Here is a 9,728-nt window from a genome sequence, read left to right on the forward strand (position 1 = left end):
AGTGCCTCAGAGGAAGGTGATGGAATAAGGCAGCCACAGGCACTTCCAGAGCTGGAAGTAGACTCAGCATATTCATTGTCCAGGGGAGATGGCCAGCTCTGTGTTTGCAGAAAGATTGGGACCTATGTGAGCAGGCAAGTGCAAACATGCAGGGACTTGTAACATGGTTACCCACAGCCTTGGGATGCATCTGTCACTATGAGACCTCTTAAGGGTAATGTCCCTTTGTTTTTCTCTTCCTCACAGTTATCTCCATGGTGTGTTCCCTCTCACTCCATAATTTGATGATACAGGGCTTTGGCAGCAATAGCTTGTGCGGTCCTATCCTCTCATCCATCCCTTGCTAATTATTCCCTCCCCAAGCCACAATGTTCCCTATTCCCTCACTCTATGTGAGCTCATGCTGTGGACTGCTGGGTTTAAAAACAAATAAACCAAAACTACAGCATGATGAAATGGGTTATATTTAACCCAGACCAGTTCCGGTTTTGTTTTTTAAATCATAATGTGGCCTCCTGAGCAGCTGGGTCAGCACAAGCAAGGGAAGCCTGGTGTTTGCAGTGCTGAGCAGGGAGCAAGGGACACGTGGCTGAGGAGCAAGTCTGCTGTGTTTGGCTCTGCTTTTGGGTCACCCAGCTGTGGGCAGGTTTGGCCTCTGCAGCAGGATGTCCCAGCCAGCAGCAGATATTTGTGAGGAGGTGGCACCTGCATGAGCCAGAGGCTGGCAGTGCTTTGTGCTGGGAGGGACCTCGCTGAGTTCCCCATGTCCTGCATTGCTCTGCTTTGGCGGCTTAAATGACACCTCTAAACTCATTGTCCTTGCTAGGTGGGGGTGTGCTTTGAATTTTTAACTGCAGAGGATGAAAAGAGGGTGAATCCTTGGAGCATTTTTAGCTACTTTTTATGCATGCACAATATTTCACTAACTGTGCACTTAAAATTTTTAAGAATATAGAAAGAAATGAACACATAAATAAGGGATAATGAAGTGTTTTTCCTTTGGGTCCATTCTTTCCTTTGCATATCAAAAGATGGCAGTATGTCATTCCATCCAAGTTACTAAAGACTTACATCTTTCTCTGCTTTAGCAAGGAAAGCAAATTCCTTCAGAGTCTTAGAGAGAATGTTCAGTCCTAGGCAAGTAGGAAGTCTGGCATTTTGATGGTCTTTGAATTGCAAAGATATGTCAACACATATCCATACTACCTTGATCAGTAAAGGAAACAGATCCTAAATTTTGTCCAAAATGAAAAAAAAAAAAAAAGTTTTAAAATTTTAGAGTTTTCTGGTACAAACAAAAGAAAAAGAATACTTATGATGGTGCTGGATTTTGAATGATCCTCTATCCGGAACGTGTAACAGTTTTATATATAATTTTTGCAAAAACAGCAAGAGTAAAGAATAAAAATAGATAGGATGGAAAATATAATTGAGCCCAAAGAAAAGCAGTCAGTTAGGCAGAAAAATATGCTTGAGCTGAAAGTTTATACTTAAACAAATTTAACATAGTCTTTGAAAACTAATTATGCTCAATGTTCAGTCTAAGTGCCTCATGTATGACAAACCACAAAATGAGAAACAGACTTCCTTCTAGTGTTTGTACATTGAGTGTTAGACCTTGAACCAGAGCAATTATAGATTTCATTGAACTCTAGATCACTGTTACATTTCTGAAGCCCTTGAATTCACATTGCAATGCATTTAAATTGTTTCAAGCAAAAGCTGCCAGTGGCAACTCATGTATTGTTCATAATCACCATATTTTTTATTTTTTTTATACTCAGTTTTTGCTGCCTTTTTTTTTTCAAATCATCTTCATGATGTGTTTTCGCAGGGTCATTGTGTGGTTCCTTCAGACTTTTGTATAGTGATTTAATTTCTGTGTTTTTCTTATTTTATAAATTAATATCTTTCAGCACCCCCAGATTCAAAAGGAGTCGCAATATATCAAGTACTTGTGCTGTGATGATAAAGCAACCCTGCATCAGTGGGTAACAGGAATAAGAATTGCCAAGGTGAGATTAAAAGTAATTTTATATGTTCTGTGCGAGCAGGTCTTCCTGAGGCTACTGACTGTCATCACCTCAACTAGAAATACTGTAAAAAGAATGGACATTCATGCTAATTTTACCACAGAAACAAAGATCAGAAGTGCATGATGAGGATGGATTTGCTGAATGTCCCTATACTTCAGCTAATCAGTATGTTTTTCTTATTAACACAGGAGTGAGTTCAGTAGCTATAAAATTCATATACTCATAAAAATTACTGCACAGTTATCTGGCTCAATAATAATATACTGTAGCTAAAGTGTGCAAGCTCTGGTCAGTCCAGTTGTGACATTTTTCAGATAGTCCTACCCAAATTGTCTGCCTCACTCTGTTCAAAAAGATGCTAATTGACAGCCCATTTTTCTTTGTACAAAACATTAAGGTAGATGGATTTATACATAGCCTTGGTATTGGCTGCATTTTCCCATACACACCTACTCCTCTTACCTGTTAATTTGGACTTTTTCTTGACTGCAGGTAGCATATAACAAAGGTGTGGGGTGAACATAAAATTATATTGTGTCTTACACTGACAGAGCTCTAGAATCCCAGGCTCTGTTTACTCTAGAGCCTGGGATTCAGTGTCTCAAATCTCCAGTTTGAATATGTAATACTTGGGAACAGATACTGAGAACAGTTGATTTTAAAGCAGGTTTCAAGAAGTTCACAGATACTGAAATGAATATGAAATGTAAGAATGATATCAGTAGGACTGTGTCTGGTCATGGGGATTCGTGTTTTATTGTGCTTTCCATCTGGCCCTACACAGAAAAAGGGCAGACTACTTCTGGAAAGATGCTGTTTAACAAAACTAGGCATGAAGAAACAAGGTCAGAAAAGTTGTCCAAGAGCAAAATGAATGCTTGGCCTATGTCAAGCTCATGTTATGGTTTTGGTTCTTTTGCAGTATGGCAAGACGCTCTATGACAATTACAAATGTGCAGTGAAGAAAGCTGGCCTGTCCTCTCGGTGGGCAAATCAAAAAGTGGTGGAGCCAGCTGCCCCTGCAGGATCCTCATCAGCAGGTACTGGCACTGCCACGGCAGTGGAAATCTCATTTATTTTCCCTTTCTCTTATCATCAGTGTTGCATGGAGTCTTTGTCCGGAAATACCACGGATTCAGCAAGATGTCTTTTTATAGACAGGCCAGTGTAGCAGCAAAGCTCTCACTTTACAGTTAGAACTTGGAGAATACAAAGACAGTTCACTGAAGATCAGTTTAAATCTGCACAACTTAATGAGCCATTTTTCTGTTGGCATCTGATTCCTTTATCGTCCATCTACATTTTGCAGACTGATGGTCCATGTCATGAAACTTTCTGTTTGCCCATCTCTACACTGGCTGTATTGGAGTTTTCCTTCCAATTAGTAAAAGGGGTGAGTGGGATGTTCTGAGATTGATCATTATGGAAAGATTAGAAAAGATTAGAAATCATTATAGAAAGGATGAGCCACTCTCTGTCCTAGCCTTTCACTCGTTTGCATGATAACAATGTGGGTGTTAGGACACAAGAGTAAGAAAGGACTGTGTTATTTTCTAACCTTACTTTTCCAGAAGCTCCATCATACTGCTGTTACTGATATGAGACCAGTACAATGGTACATGATAGTAGCTGTAACTTGCATGACTATTTTTAGTTTACATACTTAACATATGCTTTATTAGGAAGGGCATGCTGGCCAAGTACTTACTGTCATAAGGCAGGCAAAGTCGAAATTACTGTTGGAAGTTAATACTCTGACTTCTCATGTAGACAACACAAATACCTTTCTAGGGCTTCAGTTCAGTTCATCTTTTTGGAGTACCTGGGAGATAGAAGGTGGTCTTCCTACTATTCCTTGGAGTCAAATCATCTTAACAAAGACACGTGTGGCATGGGGAGACCCAGTAACAGACTGTTTTGAGATCAGGGAGGTTTCTGATGGGGGAAGGTGTTTTTAAGGGCTTGTTTTACTACTCATCATCCTGCTCTGATTTTGTTAGCAATAAATTCACTTTGTATCACTAAGTTGTGCCTGTTTTGCCCTTGATGGTATTTGGTAAGTGATCTCTCCCACTTCTTATCTGAACCCACAAATTGTTTGTTAAATTTCTCTCCTCTGTCCAACTGCAGAGAAGAGTTGTAGGTGCCTGGCATCTTGCCAGCATCAGCCCTTGCCAGGAGGAAGTTTACTTGAGTGAGGGTGGGTTTGACAGTCGTGGAACATTTGTGTTCAGGTGCTGACAGCAGCAGAGATGTGGCTGGCCAGTGGGTCTCCATGCTGATGCTGCCGTCTGTCCTGGATACGGGCAGGACTGAGGCCCTATAAAGGCTGTATATACGTCTCTGTGGCTTCAGCTCCTGCAGGAGCTCTGCATGTGTTCAATAGAATATACTGCTAATTTTAACTAATGGATTGCATTAAAAGGTTAAGTAGCCTGGAAAGGTTTTAGTCATGTATACTGTCTCTATGGAATTATCTCTGAAGGATCATTAGTGCTGTAAATGAGGCAAGTCACTGTGATTCTGGGTATCTTACAGTTGTTGTAGCTGTCCTATACAAAGCCTGGGGCCTGACTATGCTACTAGAACTGCCTGTGAGCAGTTGTTGGTTTGTGTTTTGGAAAAAGAACAAAGGATGTTCACTTCTGTTTTCAGATAGCTCCATAGCCATTTGTATGGGCTGACTTCAGTATAGGCTGAAATCTGCTATAGAAAACTACAGTCCTGTGTGATCTGGCTGTACTCTGTTAACTTCAGTGGCAGCCAAGGAAGGCAGGTGAAGCTTTGGTTCTCACTTACCATGTAGCCATTATTCCCTGGACACAGTGCTGTAACCAGCACTGGGGTTCACATGTACCCCAACCTGTGTAGCCTGTGGCTCTGAAGCGTCCCAGGTGCACCTCAGTCAGAGTATGTTGTTTCCCTTTCTGCCTTTGGGTCTGGTTGCCTTTGAACACTAAAAAATCAGTGTAGGTAGTGGTCCTGCATGATATTGCACCACAATATCATGATGTTTGAAAGATGGATGTCGCTTTACACAGATGTTCCTTATCACTACAAGGATAAATATTTGGATATCTATATTTTGCATTACTTGGACTACCTTTTTTTTTTTTTTTTCTTAAAACAAATGCTAATTCACTATAAAATTTTGAAGAATTCATTTGTAAAGAATACTATTACATATAAATTAAAAATGAATCCTGAGAATAGAATGCATGGGCTCACATACTATATTGTCTGGGAGTCCAATAGCTGGCTGGCAGGAGATGATGAATCAAGTGTTGCTTTCAACTCTTGCATAGTTTATGAAATCCATTAACAGAAGAGGAAACAGGTTACTGTGTCCCAGCCTTCTGTTACATTATTTTTGCCAAGCAGAACACCATACCTGCACTAGATAGAGTGGATCTCTCTCTGCTCTAGTTCTTTTAGTTAAATCTCAATATGACTGAGGGCAGCAACTCACACTGCTCATCTTTGAGCAGTGTGAAAACCAAACTCCTGCTCTGCTATGAACAGCAAACAAAGGGAGGTGAGACAGTAACTTGCTCCACTTTAGGGAGCATAACCTCTCTGGGCCACAGAACCCAGGGATTAACATCTCCTTCCACTGAGGAAGGAGAACCACAAGACTGGTTTTATCTCTTTGTGGACTTCCATGTTAGTCCTTCAACACAAGATTGTAGTTTGAATGATCCAAATGGTAATTTGGATTAAATATACTGAACAACATGCAGGCAAAGGTATAAAACCTAAGGATATTAGACCACTTTCTGTCATCCTTTGAAGCTTAAATAGCCTTAGTAAATTAGGCACACTGCAGAGTTTGTCTTACTTCTCTGCCAGTCATGGGATTTGCAGGCATGGCAGTAAAAATACTTTATTTCTTACCATATTCCTGGAACCTCTTTTCTGATCAGTAAAGTACATGTTAAGATTAAAGCCATTGTGCTTAGGCTACCTTGTAGACAGCTAAGGATTCACTAACATCTGAGAAGTACAGGAGTGGAACTTTACTGGATCTCAGAACTGTAAATTATAATGGAGCTAAGGCAGTCATTAAGGTTTGCAAATGTAGGTCTCTAGGCACCAAACACTGTCTACTACTTTGACACATACAGCTTTCAAAAATGCTGCACTAAACTGGAGAGTATTTAATCCTCATCAGACTACACAGGGGCAGGGGATTTTTTTATAATTAAACTTGTAAATTTGTTCTTTGGTCTCACATTCACTTACTCCATTTGACAGTATTGGGTTATTTATGCATATCCCTTGCACAAGCAGAAATGGTGGGCAGATGTTTTGCAGAGCTTTAACTCAGCCAGCTTCCAGATCCACACTAATCTGAGAACATAGTGAAGTTCACAGGTATTTGTGATTCCAAATGGGGCAGATATTTCAGAGCTAGGGACATGTTTTAGCTTGTTTACTACAGAAAGTGGATCAGTCCCTCTGTAGGATTTCAGATCTTCCACTCCAATGACTGATTGATATGAAGCTATGGTGCTTTTCATCTTTAGCCTAAATTAAACAAAAAAAAAACCAAAAAGGCAATAAAAACTGGGAATATGGTAACACTACAGCACACTTCAAAATGCTGTAATGAAACACAGGTATTTTAATGTAAGGTGCTTATGGATTTTAATGTAAGGTAGTTTATTTTCCTTAAGTAATAAAACTGAATAAGAAAAGTCACAAAATGAGCTTGAAGTAGAAAACAGATTTTACTGAGTTATGTACAAAAACTCTGTAACAAGTGTTTCTTTGTGGAAGTTGTAAAGAAATTTTTATAGTTGGGTATTCCCTGATCTGGTTAATATCAAAAAAACCTAACACTGTCTTCCCTCTGGCTCCTCTCCTTGTCACAGGTACTGTTCAGTCAAATGGACAGATTCCCCAAAGTGGTCATTGTTGCAGTGCAGAATTTCCAGACACTCAGAAGAAAGTGGATACATCTGAGGCACAAGTGAGCAGTCGCTACAATTAAATGTCATCTGTGAATAAATTTTCCAAGTTTGTTTTCCTTCACCTACTGTCTTCCCCCTCAAAATGCCAATGAGAAGGATTTGGTTCCTGGGAAAAGTGGCTGCCCCACACACTCTAAACAGTGTGTGTGCTTACAGAACCAGGAGCCTCCGAGGGAGGTGAAGGCACAGCCATCCACTGCTTCTGTTCTTCAGAACAAGCAGCCATGAGTTCATGTAGCAGGAATAGGAATGTGCCTGCTGGGATAGTCTCAAAGTGTGCTGCTAGAACCTTGGTGCCGTGTTCTGTCTTTGCCAAAAAACAAGGTCTTGTCTTCGAAACACAAGACATAAATAGTGTTTTCAGTAGGGAACACTGTCCAGCTGAAGATGAGTGTGTAAGAAAGGAGAAACTGTGAAGAACTAAGGGAAAACACATGTTTTCCTTAGACTCTAAATGCATTTCTTGTTAAGCTCCAAATTTCATGTACTTGCACCAAATCTGGCTGTAAAAATATCAAAGGGTACAGTAAGAGAACCTCAAGAGCATCATACAGAAAAAAGTGTGCATTTGTTTAGAGTTCATTATTCAATCTCTTCATCACGTTTAAAGTGCACAGGACAAATGAAATTAAATTCCTAGGATTTTTCTGTCACCAGCATTACGTGTTCTACACTTCTTGTTTCTGTCTTTGAGTTCCTCCTGTTTCTCTGTTCTGAACATTACTTCCTCTGGACCAGATCACATTCTGAGAACTCAGCCACTGCTTCCCTTCTCCTGAGTCTCATTTACTTCCACGTTTGTAGGCGAGGAGTGAGGAAGAGGAGGCATACATGTTATAATTAGCTCATGCTAGAATTAATGCTGCTGCAGGGGTGCAGAGCACTTTTCTCCAGAAGCAGCAGATAGGAGGAACTAGAGATCTGCCTGCAGCCACTGGGCTTCGATCTCATTGCAATTATGGACATGGTGGGACAGCTCCCATGGCTGCAATGTTGTCATGAAGGGCCACAGGCTGTTTAGGAGAGACAGACTAGGAAGGTGCAGTGGTGGAATTGTCCTCGATGTGAAGCAGCACTTGGAGTGTGCAGAGCTCTGCCCTGGTGAGGACAAAGGGCAGACTAGTAAGGGTGACTCCATTGTGGGTGTTTGCTACAGGCCGCCCGATCGAAGGAGGGGGTGGATGAGGCCTTCTACAGGCAGCTGGAGCAGCCCCACAGTCACAGGCCCTGGTTTTGGGGGGCTTTAACTACCCTGACCTCTTCTGGAGAAGCAAAACAGCAAAGCAAAAGCAGTGCAGGAGGCTCCTGGAAAGCATTGATGACAACTTCCAGTCACAGGTGCTGAAGGATCCCACAAGGAATGCTGGGCTGCCCGACCTTGTACTACAAACAGGGGAGGCCTTGTTGGACGTGGGACGGGTGGGGCAGCCATGGCTGCAGTGACCACGAGACTGTAGAGTTCAGAATTGAAGGAAGAGGTAGCAGAACAGAGAGCAAGATTTCAAACAGGGACTCCAGGAGAGCTAACTTTAGCATCTTTAGGGATCTTCTTGGAAGAATCCCATGGGAGAAGGCCCTGAAGGGGAGTCCAAGAGAGGTGGTTGGTATTCAAAGATCATTTCTTCCAGGCTCAAGGACAATGATTCCCCAAGATACTTCACTGATGTTAGTCTTACTAACTGCAATTATTTGAAATTTTAAAAGCACTCATCTTCTGTGAACAGCATTCAAATAAGCACTATGAATACTGTCAACAGGGAGGTTTCCACTGTCAAACCTCTACGGGCAGCTCCAGAAAGAAAACAAAATACTCTTTTCAAGTTTCAGGCAAAATGTACTCTGCCTGATTTCCCTGTCTACTACACTCATGTATTTTCATATCTTTTTATGTTCTTAGGCAGTGGCATTAGTTTACACGCTTACCAACTGTGTCTGTCCTTTTATTTTTCTGCTTGTTAAAGGCTGAAACAAATAGCACTGGTGCAGCAGGCCTGGCACAGCCATTGCTGAGGCCACAGAAAGTCCAGAGTAAGAGGACGTCACTGCAGCCTCCTCCTCCACCTGAAAGGCGTTCATCTGCTATTTCTGCTTCACCAGTTCTACCCTCTAAAGTGAAACGAGACAGTGGCATCTTCCTAACAGATCCAGAGAGCTTTCCAGCACCACCACTGACACTGAAGATTGATTTTCCTCCTCCACCACCACTATCGGATTTCTGTGAACCACCTCCTGATTTTGTGCCTCCACCACCACCGGTCTCCAGCAGCAGTAATGGAGATGTGCCATTACCCCCTCCACCTCCACCTGTCTCCAGTAAGCCACCACCACTTCCAATGAAGAAACCTGTACCACTTCCTCCAAAAAGGCTGGAAAACACAGGACAGGATGGAGAGCCACAGTCAGCAGGGCCACCTCTGATTGCAGGGGGAGGCAAGCAAGCAGATTTCATGTCTGACCTAATGAAAGCTCTTGAGAAGAAAAGGGGTAACAGCTCCTGAACTCTGGGAGTGGATAGACTTTAAGACATAGCTGGTTTTCCGAGGCATCACAGAGTGTCATGCTGAATCAGGCTTCTCCAGGAGAAATTCTCCTTCAGACTTCCTCTTGGAGAGTCTCAAGAAGACGAGGCACCCTATGTCCCCCACTTTGTCCCTGTAACCTCCCCCTTTCCCCCTTTCCCCCTCACCATCCCCTGCTCTTAACTCCCATTCCAGTACCA

General features: G+C 42.0%; 1 protein-coding gene across 1 annotated transcript in view; it reads left to right on the top strand.

The window, feature by feature from the left end:
• Nucleotides 1-9,531, top strand: part of LOC121337924 (amyloid beta precursor protein binding family B member 1 interacting protein) — a 61,923-nt gene extending 52,392 nt beyond the window's left edge. The window contains exons 11-14 of the mRNA XM_041408381.1: nucleotides 1,917-2,015; nucleotides 2,959-3,076; nucleotides 6,911-7,008; nucleotides 8,971-9,531. Of these exons, the coding sequence (XP_041264315.1) occupies nucleotides 1,917-2,015; nucleotides 2,959-3,076; nucleotides 6,911-7,008; nucleotides 8,971-9,507 (852 nt within the window). The 3' untranslated portion in view covers nucleotides 9,508-9,531. The remainder of the gene's footprint in view (nucleotides 1-1,916; nucleotides 2,016-2,958; nucleotides 3,077-6,910; nucleotides 7,009-8,970) is intronic.
• Nucleotides 9,532-9,728: the final 197 nt, after the last annotated feature.

This window comes from Onychostruthus taczanowskii, unplaced genomic scaffold, assembly GCF_017590055.1.
Source record: "Onychostruthus taczanowskii isolate IOZ18803 unplaced genomic scaffold, ASM1759005v1 scaffold3, whole genome shotgun sequence".
Classification (NCBI taxonomy): Eukaryota; Metazoa; Chordata; class Aves; order Passeriformes; family Passeridae; genus Onychostruthus; species Onychostruthus taczanowskii.